At 50.7% G+C, this 21,241-nt stretch overlaps 2 protein-coding genes across 4 annotated transcripts; one reads left to right on the top strand and one right to left on the bottom strand.

Annotated features, from left to right (window-relative positions):
- The first annotated feature begins 14,349 nt into the window (after positions 1–14,349).
- On the top strand, positions 14,350–17,283 carry SPSB2 (splA/ryanodine receptor domain and SOCS box containing 2). Of its 3 annotated transcripts, none has more exons than XM_081082339.1 (3): positions 14,350–14,493; positions 14,993–15,739; positions 16,922–17,283. In XM_081082339.1, exons 2-3 carry the CDS (start codon positions 15,076–15,078, stop codon positions 17,047–17,049), a joined length of 792 nt encoding a protein of 263 aa, XP_080938465.1. In that variant the 5' UTR covers positions 14,350–14,493; positions 14,993–15,075; the 3' UTR covers positions 17,050–17,283. The 3 variants fall into 3 exon arrangements, with proteins under 3 accessions (XP_080938465.1, XP_080938464.1, XP_080938463.1); XM_081082338.1 differs by lacking the exon at positions 14,350–14,493 and adding an exon at positions 14,623–14,737; XM_081082337.1 differs by lacking the exon at positions 14,350–14,493 and adding an exon at positions 14,651–14,840.
- A 111-nt stretch (positions 17,284–17,394) lies between these two features.
- On the bottom strand, positions 17,395–20,632 carry TPI1 (triosephosphate isomerase 1). The gene is made up of 7 exons (XM_081082340.1): positions 20,365–20,632; positions 19,184–19,307; positions 19,014–19,098; positions 18,807–18,939; positions 18,436–18,521; positions 18,088–18,175; positions 17,395–17,956 (listed from the first exon to the last, which is right to left on the bottom strand). Exons 1-7 carry the CDS (start codon positions 20,582–20,584, stop codon positions 17,838–17,840), a joined length of 855 nt encoding a protein of 284 aa, XP_080938466.1. The 5' UTR covers positions 20,585–20,632; the 3' UTR covers positions 17,395–17,837.
- Positions 20,633–21,241: the final 609 nt, after the last annotated feature.

Consider the following 21,241-nt stretch of genomic DNA (forward strand, 5'->3'; position numbering starts at 1 on the left):
ACTGGGGATGTGCCCGCAACCCAGGTACATGCCCTTGACCGGAATCGAACCTGGGACCTTTCAGTCCGCAGGCCGATGCTCTATCCACCGAGCCAAACCGGTTTCGGCCAGGGGATCATTTTATAGTACATGTGTACTCGTAAGTCTATACAAATAAAAGGGTAATATGCTAATTAGACCTGGAGACCTTCCTGACGTAAGGACAAAGCCATGGTGGCAGGGCCAGGGCAGAGGCCAGCAGGGGGGCCAGTTGTGGGTGAGCAAGCCGGCAAGGGGGGGGGGCAGTTGGGGGCAATCAGGCCGGTGGGGGAGGGCAGTTGGGGGCGAGCAGGCCAGCGGGGTTGGGGGCAGATAGGGGTGATCATGCCAGAAGGGGGGGCAGTTGGGGGCAATCAGGCCGGCAGGCAGAGTGGTTAGGGGCAATCAGGCAGGCAGGCAGGTGAGTGGTTAGGAGCCAGTGGTCCCAGATTGCGAGAGGGATGTGAAACTGCCAGCAGTCGGACATCCCCTGAGGGGTCCCAGATTAGAGAGGGTGCAGGTCGGGCTGAGGGACGCCCCCCCCCCCCCCGCACAAATTTCATGCACCGGGCCACTAGTATCATATATTCAGTGCAAAAAGTCCAGACAGAGGAAGCACCTTTGGTAAGGCCTGGAAAAGTAAGAGCTCAAAGGCTGTGCAAGGAAAGCAGGTAGTTCTGCTGGCTGGAATGGTAGGTGCACTTAAGGGGTGAGGTAGGAGCAGCAAACAGAGCCGAGCACGCTAAGGAATGAAGACTTTATCCTGAAAGCTGTGAGGAATCATTGGGGTGTTGTTTTGTGTTTCATTGGCAAAGACTGAATCAGCACTGTGTAATGAGAGCTAGACACTCCATCCTCCTTCCCTAGTAGCTGGTTTAAATAGAATCTCCTTGGATTATAAAAGTAATAATTAGTTAAAATTAAAATTAAATAATAGAGAAGTGTATAAGAGGAATATAAAAGTCCATGATCTCTCTCAGCACCACTCTCATTTTTAAATAAAGTTAATGTATTAAAGATTTTTTAAAAACAAAAGTTGTATCAATCATACATACCATTCATCAACTGGGTTATTGTCATTTAATAATATGTTCTGGACATCTTTCATGTCAATAAACATATATCTACCTCTTTCTTTTTTATAGTTGTCTAGTCTTCCATTCTATGGATATACAGTAATTATTAAACTGTTCCCTATTGATGGATATTAACTCTAAAAATTATCTATATTATAAACAATGCTGTAACAAAAAATCCTCATAGATATAGCCTTACTATTCTGCATAAGTACTCTGTAACAGTACTTCCTAAATTGTAATGTGCATAGGAATTGCCTGAGTATCAGATTAAAATGTGGATTCTGACCCTGAAAGTGATGCCAGTGCTGCTTGTCCACAGAACACACTTCGAGTAACATGGGATACAGTCTTAGAGGGTACAATTTCTGGTTCAGAGGGTATGTACTTAACTTTGCCAATCATAATAGGTTGAAAAATAGATATGTCACTGTTTTATTTATTTTTTTTATTTTTTTATTTTTTTTTTTTAAAAATATATTTTATTGATTTTTTACAGAGAGGAAGGGAGAGAGATAGAGAGTTAGAAACATCGATGAGAGAGAAACATCGATCAGCTGCCTCCTGCACATCTCCTACTGGGGATGTGCCCGCAACCCAGGTACATGCCCTTGACCGGAATCGAACCTGGGACCTTTCAGTCCGCAGGCCGACGCTCTATCCGCTGAGCCAAACCGGTTTCGGCTTATTTATTTTTTAATATATACTTTTTATTGATTTCAGAGAGGAAGGGAGAGGGAGAGATAGAAACATCAATGATGAGAGAAAATCATTGATCAGCTGCCTCCTGCACAACTCCCACTGGGGATTGAGCCTGCAACTGAGGTACATGCCCTTGACCAGAATTGAACCTACCACCCTTCAGTCTGCAGGCCGACGCTCTATCCACTGAACCAAACTGGCTAGGGCAAGTTTGCATTTTTTATTATTGCTGAGGTTGTTTCTTTTTATGTGTACATGTATTTGTTTATATTTATTTTACAAATTGCCTTTTCAGATCCTTTTTCATGTTCCTGCTATGCCATTAATTTTTTAAATCAATTTGTTACTTTTTTGATTTGGATATTAACTGTGGCAGAAACTGCCTCTTGCCTATCTAATATTCATTCTTCCCTTTTTTCTCCCTCATAGAATTGTTTTTAAAAGCTTTATTAATATATAACTAACATACCATAAAATCCACCCATTTAAAATGGCTTTTAATATGTTTAGTGTTGTGCAACCATCACCACAATTAAATTTAGAAAGTTTTCATTACCCCAAAAAGAAGCCCTCTACGCCTTACCCATCACATTCCAATCCTCCCACTCCTGCTCCTGGCAACCACTGATCCCCTTTCTGTCTCCATTGATTTGACTATTTTTTATACTTTATGTAAATGAAATCGTACAACACGTGGTTCTTTATGACTGGCTTCTTTCACTTGGCATGTCTCAAGATTCATCTAGGTTGTAGTTCATATCAGTATTTCATCTCTCTTTTTTTTTAAATATATTGTATTGATTTTTTTACAGAGAGGAAGGGAGAGGGACAGAGAGTCAGAAATATTGATGAGAGAGAAACATCGATCAGCCGTCTCCTGCACACCCCCCACTGGGCACATGCCCGCAACCAAGGCACATGTCCCTGACCGAACCTGGGACCCTTTAGTCCGCAGGCTGACGTTCTATCTACTGAGCCAAACCGGTTAGGGCAGTATTTCATCTCTTTTAATTGCTGAACAATATTTCATTGTATGGTTTTTAGTTTTAAATTCATCTGAGCCGGGGCCGGTTTGGCTCAGTGGATGGAGCATCGGCCTGCAGACTGGGGGGTCCCGGGTTCGGTTCCGGTCAGGGGCGTGTGCCTGGGTTGCGGGCGCATCCCCAGTGGGGGATGTGCGGGGGGCAGCTGATCGATGTTTCTCTCTCATCGATGTTTCTAACTCTCTGTCTCTCTCCCTTCCTCTCTGTGAAGAGAATCAATAAAGTATATTTTAAAAAAAAAATAAATTCATCTGAAATAATTTTTGTGTATAGTGTGAGGTAGGGATCTAACATTTTCCCAAAAAGGGAGCCAATTTTCCCAACACCACTCATTGATCAATCCCATCCTTCCCTATTGATTTGAAATGCCATCTTTATCATTATATATCATTATATATACAATTTCTGAACTATTATTTTCCATTGATCTATATATGTCTGGCTATTTCTGCTTTAGTACCACACTGTCTTAGCTATTGATTTTTTCTGTATATCTATATATATAAAAGGCTATTATGCAAAGTGTCCCCTTGGGAGTTCAACTGGGAGACTGGGAGTTCGATTGCTTGCTATGAAGTGCACTGACCACCAGGGGGCAGCATGGAACAAAGGAAGGCCCCAGCCAGCAGCCAGAAGGCCCCGATTGGCCCTGATTGCCACCCAGGTCTAGGGACCCTACCCATGCACAAATTTCATGCACCAGGCCTCTAGTCTATATATATAAACCCTAATATGCAAATAGACCAAACAGCAGAACAACTGAACAACCAGTCACTATGACGTGTGCTGACCACCAGGGGTCACACGCAGAACATGGCGGGCATCAGCAGCAGGTGGCAGAGCACGGAACATGGCAGGCCTCGGCCGCAGCGGGATGGTGGAGCGGAGCAGGTGAGCAGGGGCGCCAGACCAAGGGGGGGCACCAGTCACTGTCATCGGGGCAAGCCTCTGGTGGTTACTGAAAATTCTTTGCTTCTGTGCACCGCAGTCCCGCTGGGCACTTGCACCTGCTGCCAGCATCGGCCCCACTCACACCTCTATTTATCTGTATGGTCAGCGTTGGAGCCGCCACTCGCACCCGCTGCCAGTGCCTGGCGCTGGCCCCAATCATCAGTACAATGAAGTGAATTAGTTATGCAAATAATAATAATAATAAAACCTTGAGAGTATTTGCTTAGGAAGTTTCCAATATTCAGTATTTTTGGAAGTGTCAATGAAGTACTGATGGGGTGGTCATAATAATCTGGGTGGTCATAATAATCTGGCCACTCAGTGTAGTTTGGGCAGTGAAAGGAAGGGAGACGTTTGAACTTAGAGCTGCAGAAGATGATCCCTATCTTTGGAACTTACTGAGACTGCGATGGTAGTGGAACATCCATATGGAGGTGTCCAATATACTACTGGAGACGGGGGCTAGAGCTGAGCCTCAAGAGGACTGATCATTTTGCCCCACCATGCCTTCCAGAACTGCAAGCCACAGTACTTCCTTCTCCAATGGCTGTCTTCTCACGTCCTGTGATGGCTGCGGGTAGCAATGAGGGACCCAATTGAAAGCAGTCACATTCAGACAGGGAGAGTTCCTTTTTGCTGCTATATCATAGGATCAAGGAACCTTCTTTTTCAGAAGCCTCAGTTACCCTGGGATTTATTTTTATGTGAAATAATAAATGTTTTAATACCATTTGGTTAGCATTTCTGTGACTCAATGGAAAACATCCTGATAACACCTGTTACTTTCTTTGCATCTCTACCAGCCATAGTTTGCAGCACTTCAACAAAGGTGTGTGTGTACACATTTCCCATTTTTCACATTCAAATTATACGCTGAAGACTAAATAACATCAATAGCTGTGATGTGCTAGTAAATGTTTAACAACAGGCTCCCTCCAGGGAGAACAAAAGCCCTGATTTTTTTAGCATTTGCTTATTTCTCTGGTGTAAATATTACTATGGTGGCTGATTTCAAGCTAGCAATTCTTAATATGGTATTTTCATACATGACCATACAGATAAAATAGAGGTAAATAACTTAAAGAGCTTAAATAGTAAAATTATTATGGACTGAATTGTGTCTGCCCCAAATCCATACGTTGAAGCTCTAACCCCCACCTGGAATACCTCAGAAAGACGATTAAGTTAAAATTAGGCTGATCAAGTGGGCCCAAATCCAATCTGACTGGTATCAGAATAAGAAGGGAAAATTTGGCCAAAACCGGTTTGGCTCAGTGGATAGAGCGTCGGCCTGCAGACTGAAGGGTCCCAGGTTCGATTCCGGTCAAGGGCATGTACCTGGGTTGCGGGCACATCCCCAGTGGGAGATGCGCAGGAGGCAGCTGATCGATGTTTCTCTCTCATCGATGTTTCTAACTCTCTATCCCTCTCCCTTCCTCTCTGTAAAAAAATCAATAAAATATATTTAAAAAAAAAAAAGAAGGGAAAATTTGGACATGGGTGATCATGCATGAAGAAAAAGACGTTGAGGACACAAGACGGTAGCCATCTGCAAGCTAAGGACAGAGGCCTCAGAAGAAACTAAACTGCCAGCCAGCCGGCCGGCGTGGCTCAGTGCTTGAGCATCAGCCAATGAACCAGGAGGTCACTGTTCAATTCTTGGTCGGGGCACATGCTCGGGTTTCGGGATCAATTGATGATTCTATCTCATCACTGATGTTTCTACCTCTCTCTCGCTCTCCCTTCCTCTCTGAAATCAATAAAACATCTCAGTCCAAGGCTTCTACAGCTAACCGACTTTTCTGCTTCTAAGACTCACAGACATCTCAAACTTATCATATCTAAAAACAAATTCTGTATCTTTTCCCCTACCTGCTTTTTTTCAGCATTCCCTGTATTACCATTCAGATGTTCAAACCAGAAACCTGGGTCATCCTTGTCATTTTTTCTTCCTCAGTGACACCTTCACCCGCTGGCCCCCATTGAATCTACCACCAAGTGTGATCTGTTCCACCTCCAAATGTATCTTGAATCCATCTACTTCTCTCCTTCTTCTGACACACCTCTCTGGCCCAAACTACTATCACCACTCCCTGGAACTACTACAGTAGCCTCCCAAGTCGTCTTCCTGATTCTACTTTCTCTCTCATCCAATTGTCTTCCATGAGCAGCCATAGTGAGCTTTTTCAATTGTAAAGAGAAGCCTCTATGTTAAACCCCTCAGGTTTTCCTATTGCTCTTAGGATAAAATACCTGCTCATCACCACGGCCTACATGCAAAGCCTGGCAAGGTCTTTAGCGGCCTTTGCTATTGGGCTTAAGCCACACAGCCCCCTGTTCAGTTCCTCCCACCACCGAGCTCCCTCCCTGTTCAGGGCTTTCACTTACACTCTTCTGTGTGAGACTCAACTGACTTCTGCTCGGCCTCCAGAGCTCAGGTTCATCGGGACCTCCTCGGGCCTCTCCTGATATCAGTCCAAATAGAATCCCCTCTTACAGTTTCATGCTTTTCCTTGATAGCAGTCAACACAATTTGTCTTTATATGTATACTAGAGGCCTGGTGCACGAATCCGTGCTCGGGTGGGGTCCCTCGGCCTGGCTGATGATCAGGGCTAACTAGGGCCGGCTGGGGGGAGGGACGGCAGGAGGTTGGCCGGCCACGGGAGGTTGACTGTGGGGGCGCTCTGACCACCAGAGGGCAGCTCCTGCATTGAGCGTCTGCCCCCTGTGGTCAGTGCATCGTCATAGTGACCGGTTGGCCGGTCATAATGGTCACTTAGGCTTTTATATATATACAGATACTTTTATTGATTTCAGAGAGGAAGGGAGAGGGAGATAGAAACATCAATGATGAGAGAGAATCATTGATTGGCATTGGGGATTGAGCCACAACATGGGCATATGCCCTTGACCAGAATCAAACCTGGAACCTTCAGTCCACAGGCGGATGCTCTATCCACTGAGCCAAACTGGCTAGGGCTAGGTTTCTGGTTTGATCCGGATCAGATGGCGTATGGGAGGCAACCGATCGATGTTTCTCATTCTTTCTCCCTTTCTCTCTAAAATCAGTAAAAATATATCCTCAGTGAGGATTACAAAAGTAATCAAAGGCACCCTCCCCTCAATTTTGGATTTGCCCTTATAGATGAAATACACTTACTTCCTCCCTCCACTTTGAGAACCACTGATGAGGAGTGAACAAAGGACAAACCAGGGAGACATCCCCAGTCAGGATTCACTAGAAAGTAGCAGAGGTCCTGAAGGCTATAAAGGTGGAAGGAAAACTAACAGTTGAGGCAGTGTTTTAAAAATCAGCAAGGATAGTCCAGCCGACTGGCTCAGTGGTTGGGTGTGGACCTGTGAACCAGGAGGTCAGGGCTAGAGGGCCAGTCAGGGCTCAGTCCCCCATGTGGGGCCTGCAGGAGGCAGCTCATCAATGCTTCTCTCTCATCATTGAGGTTTCTCTCTCTCTCCCTCTCCCTTCCTCTCCAAAATCAATAACAAAAATATATTTTAAAAAATTATCAAGGATAAACAAAAGGGAAGTAGACAGATGACTGGTTAGGGAGGAGTGGCAGGGGCACTCGCTGTTGGCAGTGGGTGCGCTCTTTCTCCCGCAGTGTCTAACCTAACCCGCGTCCCCACTTGCAGCCTCCCGCCTCCAGGGGAAAAAAAGGTCCTCTCCCGCGGACGGTCCCCAGACAGAGCTGAAAGGAGAGGGGGGCGGGGGCGCAAAGAGAAAGGATGGAGGAGAGGAGCCCTCGGCGTGTAAGGAAGCACTGGTCCCTTCCACTCCCCTCCACTTCCGCTGCACGTCCGCCGGCGCAGAGGCCTCGCTCCCGCCCTGGGGCCTTTGTTCCGGGACAGAACCTTCCAGACGCGAACGCTGGCGCCGGAAGGAGGTTGGCCGGGCGGAAGCGGCGGTCCAGGGCAGGGCCCCCGGGTAAGGGCTCCCGGCTCCAGCGCGGCCCGCGGGAGAAGCGGGTTGAGAGGAGGCCCCAGCACCGGCCGCGGCCGCTGGGGGGCGCGCGAGCCTCTCGGGCCGCAGCCCGCCCGCCCACGTGATCCGCCCGCCCGCGCGGTGACGTAACTGGCTTCCGCAGCCCCGGGCGCGGCTGACATTTTCCGGCGTCCCCAGCTGGTCACCGCCCTTGGGTTTTGCAGAATGGCTTGTCGTTTCACCTTTCCGAGTCTCCGTTGCCGAATCTGTAAAAATTGGGATAGCTTTGTTGTGAGGTTTCAATGAGATCGTAGACATTTAATGTGAACTCAGCAGTACTCATTAGACAGGGCAGAGGTCGCCGCCACCGTTCGTGGCGGGGTGAGATGGTGGGCTGGACTATGCTCTCTTGGCACCATTCTGGGCCTTTCAGTGTGTGTATCTTGTGAAGCTGACTGTGATTCTAGTGCTTGGTTTTTAAAACAAGATTCTAGCAGTGGTTCTCAACCTTCTGGCCCTTTAAATACAGTTCCTCATGTTGTGACCCAACCATAAAATTATTTTCGTTGCTACTTCATAACTGTAATGTTGCTACTGTTATGAATCGTAATGTAAATATCTGATATGCAGGATGGTCTTAGGCGACCCCTAAAGGGGTCGCGACCCACAGGTTGAGAACCGCTGTTAGTGTTTTAAGATGCCTTCTCTCGGAATAACAGTACCATCTGACCGCATTCCAACCACATTTACCGCAATCCCTCTCCATGCTGGAAACAACGAGCTGACTTACGAAGGGTGGTATGCTGGCGTCCATGTGGCACATAAATACCTCAGGAAATCCACACATGTAATCAAAATTCAACCCATTTGTGAAGCAAGTTATCAAGTTCTCCTATAACTACTCCAGTGACAGCAAAGTTCATGTGATAACCCTTTTTTGTGTGTGTAAGCAAAGGTGGAAATTTATTGAACAAGTACAGACTCCCACATGGGGAGGGGGAAAGGGTCCCCTGATCACTCTTTAATGAAGACTGAAAGAGCACTAAATTTATGCCTGGAAGAAATGAGCCAGAAATCTGTCACTAACAATGGCAGTATGTGGCGAAAAAAATAATAATTTTTAAAAAAGGAGGGAAAAGAAAAGCTCTTGGTCTCAAGTCACAGTTCAAACCTCCTGCCAGAGAAGATAGCCTTTGGGTGGAAGGATTTCCCAACCAGCCACAGATGGCATAAGAATTTTAGAAACCGCCGAAACCGGTTTGGCTCAGTGGATAGAGCGTCGGCCTGCGGACTGAGAGGTCCCAGGTTCGATTCCGGTCAAGGGCATGTACCTGGGTTGCGGGCACATCCCCAGTAGGAGATGTGCAGGAGGCAGCTGATCGATGTTTCTCTCTCATCGATGTTTCTAACTCTCTATCTCTCTCCCTTTCTCTCTGTAAAAAATCAATAAAATATATTTAAAAAAAAAAAAAAAAAAGAATTTTAGAAACCACCTTAACCTCAAAAACGTGCAAACTGTTGGTGAGGCTGTATCTGGAGCAGTGGTTTTCAACCTTCCTAATGCCGCGGCCCTTTAATACAGTTCCTCATGCTGTGGTGACCCCCAACCATAAAATTATTTTCGTTGCTACTTCATAACTGTAATTTTGCTACTGTTATGAATCGTAATGTAAATATCTGATATGCAGGATGTATTTTCATTGTTACAAATTGAACATAAAGCATAGTGATTAATCACAAAAACAATATGTAATTGTATATGTGTTTTCCGATGGTCTTAGGCGACCCCTGTGAAAGGGTCGTTCGACCCCCAAAGGGTCGCGACCCACAGGTTGAGAACCACTGCTCTGGAGGAAAAGGCAGCAAAATCCATTCAGAGCTATTGAAAAGAATTACTGGCCGAAGGGCTGTCTTCCAGAATATCATGAACCTGGTATCTTCTAGGAGGAAAATGCCCAACTGCTTTTGTTTCCAAACTAGGTATACAAGGCCCTGGTCTGAAGGTAGCAAATACCCTTATGACCATCCCTCCCTCCCCTTGCTCATGGTGGCAGTGTAGCTCTGTATTTAATAAAGCCCAGTATGTTCTACAGGGATTCAGATCCCAGCACCGTAAAAGAAAACAAAATATGTTTGCTTGTACTGTAGCAATCGAATGTAAAGTCCAGGGAGACTGCAGCACTTTTCCTGATTTGGTTTTAGGAGACTAGGACCTCAGAGAAAGGCCTTGGCTTTAGTGTTGCTATTGCAGACAGCAGACAGCAGACAGCAGTCCCGTGCTAAGGTACCACGCACTTCAGGAGTGTGTTCATAAAGACATCATAGTCTTCCTCCGTTCATCACCACCCCATCCTTCACTCTGCTGATCTCAGCTTGATTTGCTGTTTCAAAGCCACATCATGAGGCTGGGATTCCTCCTCTGAGCCACGAATGCTTACCTTAATATGGTAATAAGCTGGAAGAGTTGCAAGTTCTTCAGTATTGCCAGTTGCATCCTTTATATTACACAGACAGGGAACAATCAAGCCTAAAACAGTCCGTGCATGTTGAGAAGAATGTGTTTAGGATGTTAAGGATATTTTATTAATAAAGGAATGAAGCTCGCTGTTTCATTGTGGCCTAGCAAGTGGATAGTGGTGGCTTATGGAAGAAATAGAAGAGCTTCTTCTTTAAAAAAGAAAAGAATATATATATATATATATATATATATATATATATATATATATTATATATATATAAAAAAAGGAGGAGAGAATGATAGAGAGACAGAAACATCAATGCTGAGAGAGAATCATTGATTGGCTGCCTCCTGCATGCAATCCGGGCATGTGCCCTGATCAGGAATTAAACTATGGTTTACAGGTTGATGCTCAACCACTGAGAAACACTGGCCAGGCTTGAAGAGCTTACTGAGAACCACAGAGAAACACTAATAAAAACTTTGAGGGCCCTAACTAGTTTGGCTCAGTGGATAGAGCGTCAGCCTGCAGACTGAGGGGTCCCAAGTTCGATTCCAGTCAAGGGCATGTACCTTGGTTTTGGGCACATCCCCAGTAGGGGGTGTGCAGGAGGCAGCTGATCGATGTTTCTCTCTCATCGATGTTTCTAACTCTCTATCCCTCTCCCTTCCTCTCTGTAAAAAAATCAATAGAATATATTAAAATAAATAAATACCTTGAGGCCCTAGCCTGTTTGGCTCAGCGGATAGAGCTTCGGACTACGGACCGAAGGGTCCTGGGTTTGATTCTGGTCAAGGGCACGTACCTCGGTTGCAGGCTCCTCCCTGGTTGGGCTGTGGTCAGGGCACATGCAAGAGGCAACCAATCAATGTGTTTCTGTGGATGTGTTCCCCCACATCCTGCGTGGTTCAGGGTTCAGGATCTGGAAGAGGAGCCGCACACAAATGAAACAGAAGAGACAAGAGATAATTTGGAAATATTGGGGGGCCAGGCGGGCAAGTCCAACTCAAGGGGAAGGACTTCCACCGGTGCCCAGACCTCGCCAGCCTTTTATTCAACTTTGGTTACACATAAAGCCCTTAGGCAGGTAATTGCAGTAACAGACAGACTATCTTAAAGGTCAGTAAATATTAGAAGGATACTCTGAGACTATTTGGTCAGGAAATAGCTTGAGTCCCCACTGTCTGGACTAGACAATCGGTGCATAACTCAGGCCCTTGCCATGGGTTCAAGGTTCACCAGCGTTCAGGGATCCTTGTTTGCACTTCTCTGACAGTGAAGACAATGGGCGGCCTCCTGCAGTTTCTCTCGCATCAGTGTTTCTCTCTGTCTTTCCCTCTCTCTTCCACTCTCCCTAAAAAAATCAACGGAAAAGTATCCTCAGGTGAGGATTAACAACAACAAAAACGCCCTGAGGACCTGGCACAGGGTGCAGGGCCCTCTCCCTCCTCCACCGGCGCTGCCTCTGGTGCCGCCTGTGTCCGCCTTTGGTGCGGACCTGACACCTCTTCTGTGAAGTGGCAGCTGAGGAGACCCCAGCCCTGGCCGAGACCAACGAAAAACCCAAGGAAGGAGTTAGACTGAGAACAACGATCATATTATTTTGAAGGTGGCGGGGCAGGATGGTTCTTTGGTACACTTTAAGATTAAGAGGCTTATACCACTTAGTAAACTAATGAAAACCTATTGTGAACGACAGGGTTTGTCAATGAGGCAGATCAGATTTTGATTTGATTCAATGAAACAGACACACCTGCCCTAGCCGGTATGGCTCAATGGATAGAGCCTTGGCCCAGCGACTGAAGGGTCCCGGATCAGTTCTGGTCAAGGGCGAGTACCTCTGTTGCAGGCTCGATCCCTGGCCCTGGTTGGGCATGTGCCAGGGCCACATGTGGGGGGCAACCAATCGCTGTGTCTCTCTCACATCAATGTTTCTCTCTCTGTCTCTCCCCCTCCCTTCTACTTTCTCTCAAAAAAAAAAATTAATGGAAAAATATCCTCGAATAAGGACTAACAAAAAAAAAGAAAGAAAAGAAAGAGCACACCTGCACAGTGGGAAACGGAGGGTAAAAACACAACTGGTGTGTGCCAGCAGCAGACAGGCGGTGTCTCCTAAAAAGGGAACCTGCTCCTGTACTCCAGGACTCCGTCCTCCAGACCAAGAAGACATTCTCAGTTAGGAAACTGCAATTTGGTTTCAACACATCTGACTACTACATACTAGTATAGTTTTCTCTATTCTTTCATTTTCCTCTTCCCCGTTCCTTTATTGTACATACAGTAACTGATGAATGTGCACAAGCATTTGCATTTTTAAAAAACTAAATGGTCAATGCTATGTTTTGCTTGACATCAAATGGAGATGGGTGGAGGGTAAACACTGGTTCTGTGAAAACACATTCTGGCATGCTCATCCAGCTCTTATCTTTATATTCCAGGAAGTTATTTTGCTCTCACTGTTTAATCAAAAAAGAACAACATAAAAATCCTTGTGTACCTTGTTTGATTGGAGAATTTTAATGTTTTTCATTTATTATTTTAAAATCAAAGACAATTTTATAACTGTTTTTGTATGTAGCTGTTACATGTAGGGTAATTTATCCTTAAATAGGGATAAGTTACCAAAAAAAAAAAAATGGATCCTAGTTTTTCCTTCAAGTCAAGTGTCTTGTTGTTTAAATAAACTTCTTGTTTAAAATGGGAAAAAAAAAAAAAAAGCTCCAGAAACTGATAAAATCCCCAAAAGACAAAGATATGATGAACAGGAAGAAAAGACCAGTTCAAATCTTCAAGGATAGGTTGAAGTGTTCCATACTGCCAAATACCAGAATGATTTAATTTCTGAATAAAAGTGCTCTATGGAGAGAAACCTAAAAAATTACATGTGGCTAAATCTATACATTGTAAGTTTTTATAAACCGGCAATTCTGCTCATAAGTATACAGAATTCATGAGTGTGCTCATAAAAAGAGATCGATGTTTTTCACAATACACAGCTAATTAGTGGCATAGCTTCACCCACAACCAATAAAATGAGTGCTTAGGTCCACCAGAGGACTTGTACAATACTGTACATAGCTTTCTCTGTAATACCTAAAAACTGGAAACATTTCAAATGCCCATCAAGAATAGAATAGATACATTGTAGTACATACATAGGATGGCATGCTGTAAAACACTGAACAGAAGGAGCTACTGTTTCATGTAACATGGATGACTCACAGACATAATATTGAGAAAAATAAGCCAGATGCAAAAGAATACATACTTTATGGTTTCATTGAAGAAGAGGCAAAGCGAATCTATACTGACAGAGGTCAAATAGTAGGGACCTTTGGGGGTATAGTGCTAGGGAAAGGGCAAGAAAGGCGCCTACTGGGACGCGGGAGATACACCTGACCTTGAGGCTGGAAATGGTGGTCACATAACACATAAATATGTAAAAAAATTCATTGAGCAATTTACAATTAGTGGACTTTACATGTGTTACATATCAATGAAAAATAAAAAGTTACTATTGCTTGTAGCATTATGGAATGTTTGAGCTATTATCAGCAAATGTTTGAGCAGTTCAAGATCCAGTGGCAACCACTGGCGAATACCATGCAGTCAGCTACTGCTCAAGAGGAGCTGGAGTCGGCTGTGGTTTAGGCTCGCTTCATCCGCTGGGCTATCACACTAATATTCATCGTAGCCCTCGATCCACAGTCATTATTTTTGTTGTCACACTGGCAAGAATATCCAGGTGGGGTGGATGACAAGTGTTCAGGTTTACATCTTTCTTATTAATATGCTTTATTTTTTCTCTTTAATTAATATATTACAAAATTTGGCCCTGGCCAGGTGGCTCCATTGGTTGGATCCTCGTCTGGTGCACAAAAAAGTTGCTGGTTAGATTCCCAGTCAGGGCACATACCTAGGCTGCGGGTTCCATTCCGGGTCAGGGCGCGTGGGGAGGCCACAGATGGATGTTTCTCACGTCACACAGCTCATTAGTGGCGTAGCTTCGCTCAAACCCAGATCGGAGCCACTACACTCTCCCAATGAGGCCTGCAGTCTAGGAATGGATGGACTAGAGCAGCATGGAGACCTGCGACACCTACCGCTCAGAGCCCGAAACACAGGGTTCAGAACCTCAGGCATAGAACAGGCTGACTCACAACCGAACCAGAAAGAGACCTGCCCAGAAACGGTGACCCCGAGTCCGGGACCGTGGAAAGAGGCCGGCACAATAGAGGAACCCCCTTGATCCCGTGCCCCTCGTACCGAAGGGCTCAGGAGTTGGTGCCCAGGTGGCTCAAAGGTATTGACGGTGGAGAACAGACCCCCAGAGACCCCAGAGCGACGCAAGAGAGAGATTGACGGCCCCGGAGGGCCTCCAGCGGGGACGGGGGCGGGGCCTCGAGGCGGGGACGTGGGCGGGGCCAAGCCTGGGGGCGGTGCTTGGAGGCGGAAGCGGCCGGCGTTCTGCGCCCGCGCCCCTCGGTGACTTAACGCCGGGTTCCGCCGTAGGCCCGGCGACCTCCCGGCTGGGGGAGCCCAGCGAGGTTCGGGGGCCACGGGTGACGCGGGCACGGGGCGGGCGAGGGGGACGGCCCCTGGGAGGCCCGAGGGGCGGACTCGCCCGTCTCGGGAGCCCGCGACTGATGGGTGAGGGTAGGGCAATGGGCTGGGGCGCTGGGGGGAACGAAGAGGGAGGAGCGGGGCGGTGGGCCAACGGGTGAAAGGCCGGGGCGCATGGAGGAGGAGCCCCCGCCGGGTCCCCTCACGTTACCGCCTCTTCTCTCCCAACTCCTTTCCAGGGCAACCCCGAACCGGAGCGCAACTTGCAGAAGAGAGACGCCCCAGCAAGACTCTCCCGGGGAACCCGCCAGCGCCTCACCCCATGGGCCAGACGGCCCTGGCAGGGGGCAGCCGCAGCCCCCCCACCCCGCAGGCCCTGTACCCCGACCTCTCTTGTCCCAAAGGCTTGGAGGAGCTCCTGTCTGCTCCCCCTCCTGACCTGGGAACGCAGCGGCGCCACGGCTGGAACCCCAAGGACTGCTCGGAGAACATCGAGGTCCGGGAGGGGGGCCTGTGCTTTGAGCGGCGGCCCGTCGCCCAGAGCACGGACGGGGCCCGGGGTAAGAGGGGCTACTCGAGCGGCCTGCACGCCTGGGAAATCTGCTGGCCCCGCGCGCAGAGGGGCACCCACGCCGTGGTGGGTGTGGCCACGGCCCTCGCCCCGCTGCAGGCTGACCACTACGCGGCGCTGCTGGGCAGCAACAGCGAGTCGTGGGGCTGGGACCTTGGGCGGGGGAAGCTGTACCATCAGAGCAAGGGGCCCGGGGCCCCCCAATATCCACCCGGACCTCAGGGTGAGCCGCTGGAGGTGCCGGAGAGGCTGCTGGTGGTTCTGGACATGGAGGAGGGAACTCTGGGCTACGCGATTGGGGGTACCTACCTGGGGCCAGCCTTCCACGGACTGAAGGGCAGGACCCTCTACCCAGCAGTAAGCGCTGTCTGGGGCCAGTGCCAGGTCCGCATCAGCTACCTGGGCAAAAGGAGAGGTGAGGCCCGGGGTAGGTGTGGGAGCGTGTTCTGTCACTGGTGGCTGTGGTTTGGGTTGGAAACTCAAGGCCTTTACAAGGGTGGAGGGAAGGAGCCTTCATCTGACCTGCTTCCCTACCCCTTACTCAGTGCCAGGAATGGCTAAGGGTCTTCACAGCCCTTACCTAGTTTAATCCTCCCAACAGCAAGAGAGGTAAAGGTGAGGCTTGGGCACGCAACTTGCTATTAAGTGGTGAGCCCCAGAATGGAGGGAGGCCCTCCAGGGAGCAGCGGTTCTCAACCTGTGAGTCGCGACCCCTTTGGCGGTCGAACGACCCTTTCACAGGGATCGCCTAAGACCATCCTGCATAACAGATATTTCCATTACGAGTCATAACAGTAGCAACATTACAGTTATGAAGTAGCAACGAAAATAATTTTATGGTTGGGTCACAACATGAGGAACTGTATTTAAAGAGCCAGAAGGTTGAGAACCACTGGACTAGGGCTTTATGGGAGCTAGCAGCTCCTGGAGCACAGGTGCAAAGGGTTAAATGGGTACTGGGCTACGTGTACAATTTCAAAAGAGGACAGGCAGCGCCAGGCACCCAGGGTGTGTGCTCGATTCCCTGGGCTCTGACTTGTGACTCATACATGCCTACTTCCTCAGTCAAACCCCAGGAAGGAGCCATTGAGCCCTCCCTCCCCCCACCTGGAAGGAGAGCAGTAGGGGCAGGGTTTGGGGTGGGTCTGCAGGGGAAGGACCTCCTTGGGGAAGCAATGGGGCCCCGGCTTTAGACTGATGGGATTTAACTGTTCTCTGCAGTTGTAGGCTTAGCAGAGGCTGGGGACCTCTCCTCCCATCACCTACGGTGAGCTGTTGTGGAGGGCTAGCCTTCCTTCCACCTCATCAGCCCCATTCCCCAGGCCTCTCTGGAATCCAAGCCTGGGCCAGCTCCACCCGTCAGAGCCACCTTGGCCTGTTGCTTAGAGGGCCTTAGCTAGAGCTTCACCCCCAGCTCTGACTGGGGGGTGTGATGCCTCTGACCCTGAGAGCAGATGCAGAACGTCAGGGTGCTTTAGATCTCTTGACCAAGGTAGGAGCAGACTCGGAGCAGGAGAGTGGAAGGGAACCCTATAATTTGAGGATGTCTAGCTGATGGCTGCACCCCTACTTACCTTCTCCTCCTTCTCTCCCCCAGCGGAGCCACACTCCCTTCTGCACCTGAGCCGCCTGTGTGTGCGCCAAGCTCTGGGGGCTAGCCGGCTGGGCCAGGTATCTGCTCTGCCCTTGCCCCCTGCCATGAAGCACTACCTTCTCTACCAGTGACCCTGTGATACCACAGATTTGGGGGCCTTGATGCTACCCCTCCCCAGGGGTACTGCTGGCTTGACCAGCTACTTAAAGCCAGTGAGGCTGGGCCCCTAGTCCCAACCCAAGCTCTGGGGAGTGGAACAGCCCGAGCCACCCAGGGGGTGAAGAGAAGCTGTTATTCAAGGCTGTGGCGCCTGGTACACAAGACACTTCTTTTTCCAAGTAAAGATAATGAGATCTGCTGTTGTAAAAACCTGTTTGTGGCTTTTTTCCCCCCCTGCACAAGGGTCCTGTGGCTGCCTCAAAAAAGTAGAGAGAAATGATGTGGAAACAAGTACAATGAAGGACAGACCACAAGGCTTAATGCCAGATGTTTATTCCCACCCCCAAGTGGGACTGCTCACATATACAACACACAGGCGTTGGCACCAGGGCGGACAGGGCTCTTTCCCAGCCCGTGGCCTCAAGTACGAGATGGGAGAGGAGGACGGCTTCTCTTTCCTGCCTTCAGTGGGGACAGAGGGGCCTATGAGCAAACCCCACCCTTCTACCTCTCAGCCAAGGAGAGGCCATCTTGGTGACATGTTTTGTTCCAATTATTAGAGTAAGTGGAGAAGAGATTGTCCCAACCATTACAGGTGTACATGGTAAAGGAGAGGTACAGTTTGGATTAGGCCACAAGAAGGGGCAGGTGATACCATCAGAAGCATGTGTGGGGGTGGGGAGAGGGAGGAGCAGTTACTGGGCTTCTGAGCTTCACAGTCCTTGGCATAGCAGGAAGGGCAGGGAGATGGATTTGGGGCTTATTGTTTGGCGTTGATGATGTCCACGAATTCAGGCTTGAGGGATGCACCACCCACGAGGAAGCCATCCACGTCAGGCTGGCATGCCAGCTCCTTGCAGTTTGCCCCAGTCACAGACCCTGGGAAGGGAGGAGCGAGGGCGAATGGTCAGGGATGGGATGGGCATACTCCACTCCCACCTCAAAGTCTAAGGAAGGCTCAGTCTAGTTCCCAGCCCAGCCCACCTCAGGCTGGAGCCAAACCCACTCACCTCCATAAATGATGCGGGTGCACTGAGCCACTGCATCAGAGACATTGGTCTTAAGCCATCCCCGGAGCTTTTCGTGTACTTCCTGGGCCTAAACAAGAAGCCAGACTAAGTTAAGACTCTTCCTGCCTTTCCCTCAAAGGGGGAACCACCCTGGGCACCAGTGATGAGGCAGTGTTGCTTCAGGGAATCCCAGAAACCCTGAGATCCCAGTTAGAACACACCAGCCCCTGGAATGGATGTCCTTGGGCAATGTTCTGTCTTTAAAATGAAGGGTTGTCCCAGATGGTCTCTGCTGTCAGTTCTACCCAAGCAGGGTAGGCTGAGGGTGGGGCTCCTGGGCGTGGTTACCTGCTGGGGTGTTGCAGTCTTGCCTGTACCAATGGCCCACACAGGCTCATAGGCCAGAACAACCTTGCTCCAGTCCTTCACGTTATCTGTGGGACAGAGATCACAGAAGCAGGGTGTTTAGGAGGGAGCGACAAGCTTGGTACCAAGGAATAAAGAGGGTGGCCTGCTGCCCCCTAGTGGCTGCTTGAGAAACTCCAAGAGGCATCAATACCATGGGGCAGGTGTAGAAGTGAGAGGGAGGAAGCAAGGATTCCCACCTTCCCCTTCCCTTTCCTGTGTCAGCATGGGGATCAAGTCAGGCTGCAGGGATCTGACCCCACCCTCTGTGCCTTCATGGACTTGGCGAGGCTCATAGGTCCCTTCAGAAATACCTGCGATGACCTTGGTTTGTTCAAAAACGACCTTCTCAGTGATGCCAGCTTCCCTCTCATCTAGCTTCTCCCCAATGCAGGCGATGACTCCAAGTCCCTCGGCCAGGGCATGGGCCACTTTCTGCCCAATCAGCTGTTGAGGAACACACTTGGTGAAACACCGCTCTTGGAACAAGGCATCTCTCACCTCTTCTCCTAGTTACTAACCTCATCTGACTCCCCAAAGACGTGTCTTCTCTCCGAGTGCCCCAGGACTACCCATGTGGCTCCACAGTCTTTGATCATGCCGGGGCTGTGGGAAGAGATGAAGCCACAGTTCCACAGGGAGGAACATGAGGGACGGGTCCCCACACACCCCTCTCCCACCTGCATCTCACCTGATCTCCCCAGTGAAAGCCCCATTCATCACTTTGTAGCAGTTCTGGGCAGCCACGGCAATCTTGGGATCTAGCTTCTGCCTGGCGAAGTCAATGTAGGCGGTGGGGGGTGCACAGACCACCTCTGAGGACGAGATCACAAGGAAGCCTTCATGCTCTAGACTCCATCCAGGGCTCTGAACCCCTCGCCTTCACCAGCTTTCTGAGTTCTGCTTCCCTTCGTTTTCCCCCCAACAAGATGATCTTTGTCCACATCCCAGGTTGGGCCTGTTTCCAATTCCTAGAGCCTCCCAGGTGCCCCGAGGCCACGGCCCTGCCCTCTGCTCTTTTAACAGCTGTGGCTCTGATTTCCTGGGGCTATTCTGGGCCTGAGCACCAACTAGACTAGACTCAGCATTCTCCGGGGGCCAGTCCAGCCTCCCTTCTAAAATAGCTCTCACAGGCCAGGCAAGGCTTTTTAGCAAAAGCAGAAAGGGCCAAGTCCGGCTGCTGTGGGGTCTCGGGGCTGCCCCTTCTGATCAGGCCGGTGGTCCTGCGATGTGGGTGGATGGGACGGGCTGAGGACAGCACTGCGGGTGGTGGGCGGGGAGCCGAGCGGCTCCGGGAGACCCCGCGCTTCCCGGTTCCAGGCTGGAGAGCGCGTGGGAGCGCTCCTCATTCGCAAATGGCCCGGGCTGCTCGCCCCCGCGCAGGCGGCCGAGGGGAAGGATCGGGGGCGCTCGGCTGCTCGGCCGCTCGGCGAGCGCGGGGCGGAGTCTGGGCGACGTGCGGCGGCGCACGAGCCGGGCCGGGCCGAGCCGAGGGGGCAGGTAGCGGGAGGCGCGCACGCCCACTCGGCCCCCCGCCCCCCGCCCCCACCCCGCTGCCGCCTCGGCGGGCGCCCCTCTCCCGCCCGCCCGCGGGGGCTGCCTCCGCTCCCCTCCATGCCCGGCTCCTGGCGGTGCAGCCCGTCCTCCCAAAGGGCCATCTTCCTCCGAGGACCCACTGTCCGAGGGCACCATGAGACTGGCCCCGACTCCCCCTCGGCACACCCCGATCCTGCGGCTGCGGGTCAATGTCCGGACCCCCAGGAGCTCTCGCCCTCAGCCCTGCACCCTCTTCGCTCGGACTCCCCGTGGCTCGGAGAAGGCGCTGCCCGCCCGCTCTCCCCTCCCCTCCCCTCCCCGCGAGGCGAGGCTCACCCGTGTCGGCCGGCACCTTGGCGGAGTTCAGGCAGGTGATGAGCTCCCCCAGGTTCGCCTTCCTCCCATTCATCTTCCAGTTTCCCCCGACGAAGAACTTCCTGGAGGGCGCCATGTCGTCGCTGAAGCCGACACACTGAAGGTCAGCCTCACGGCGCAGCCGCGGCCACTGCCCGCTTATATAGAGCGCGGAGAAGCAGAACTCCGCCTCCTCGGCCATGGTGCGCCGCCCGCCCTGCCCAAGCCCTGCCCAAGCCCTGCCCGCGCCCGCCCCGCGCCCTGCCCGCCGCCCCGCCCGCCGCCGCCCGCGTGCGCGGTTCTGACGTCTCCCCCTTTCTTGTCGCAACGTTCTAGGGCTCGGGGCTGTCGCCGGCTCGGAACGAGGCGAGGCCTACGAACCCCTGCGCTCGGGGGGTGGGGGACCCTCACTTCAAGCCTACAGCTCGAGGCAGGGGGCAGGATGGTTCCCAGGGCAGGTCCCGCCACTCCCACTGCGGGGCCCCAGGGCCATCTCCCAGCTCGGGGAGAGGGACTCCGCCCGTCCAGTCCCGCAGACCTGACCGCGGAGCGGGTACCTTTGACCCCCGCAGGGGACGCCCGGCCCAGCTGTTGGACCAGGGACAGGGTTCAGAGGGAGGGCCGGCCCATTGGCAGAGACCGTGCAGCTGAGAGAGGCGGTCGGAACCCCGAGGGCCCCGGGAGCAACCCCCTCCTTGCTCCAGTTGGCCAGGCCTCCTTGGCCACTAGGGACACGGGGGAGTACCCCCCGCCCCTGGTGCAAGTGTGTGGGGCTGCTGGAAGGAAGGGCTTTGGCCCCCAGTTTTGCTCTGTGACCCCACTCCAGTTCCCCAGATCTGACAGCCTCTAGCACTCACCT

This window comes from Myotis nattereri (genome assembly GCF_964212035.1).
Source record: "Myotis nattereri genome assembly, chromosome: 2".
In the NCBI taxonomy this organism is placed as follows: Eukaryota; Metazoa; Chordata; class Mammalia; order Chiroptera; family Vespertilionidae; genus Myotis; species Myotis nattereri.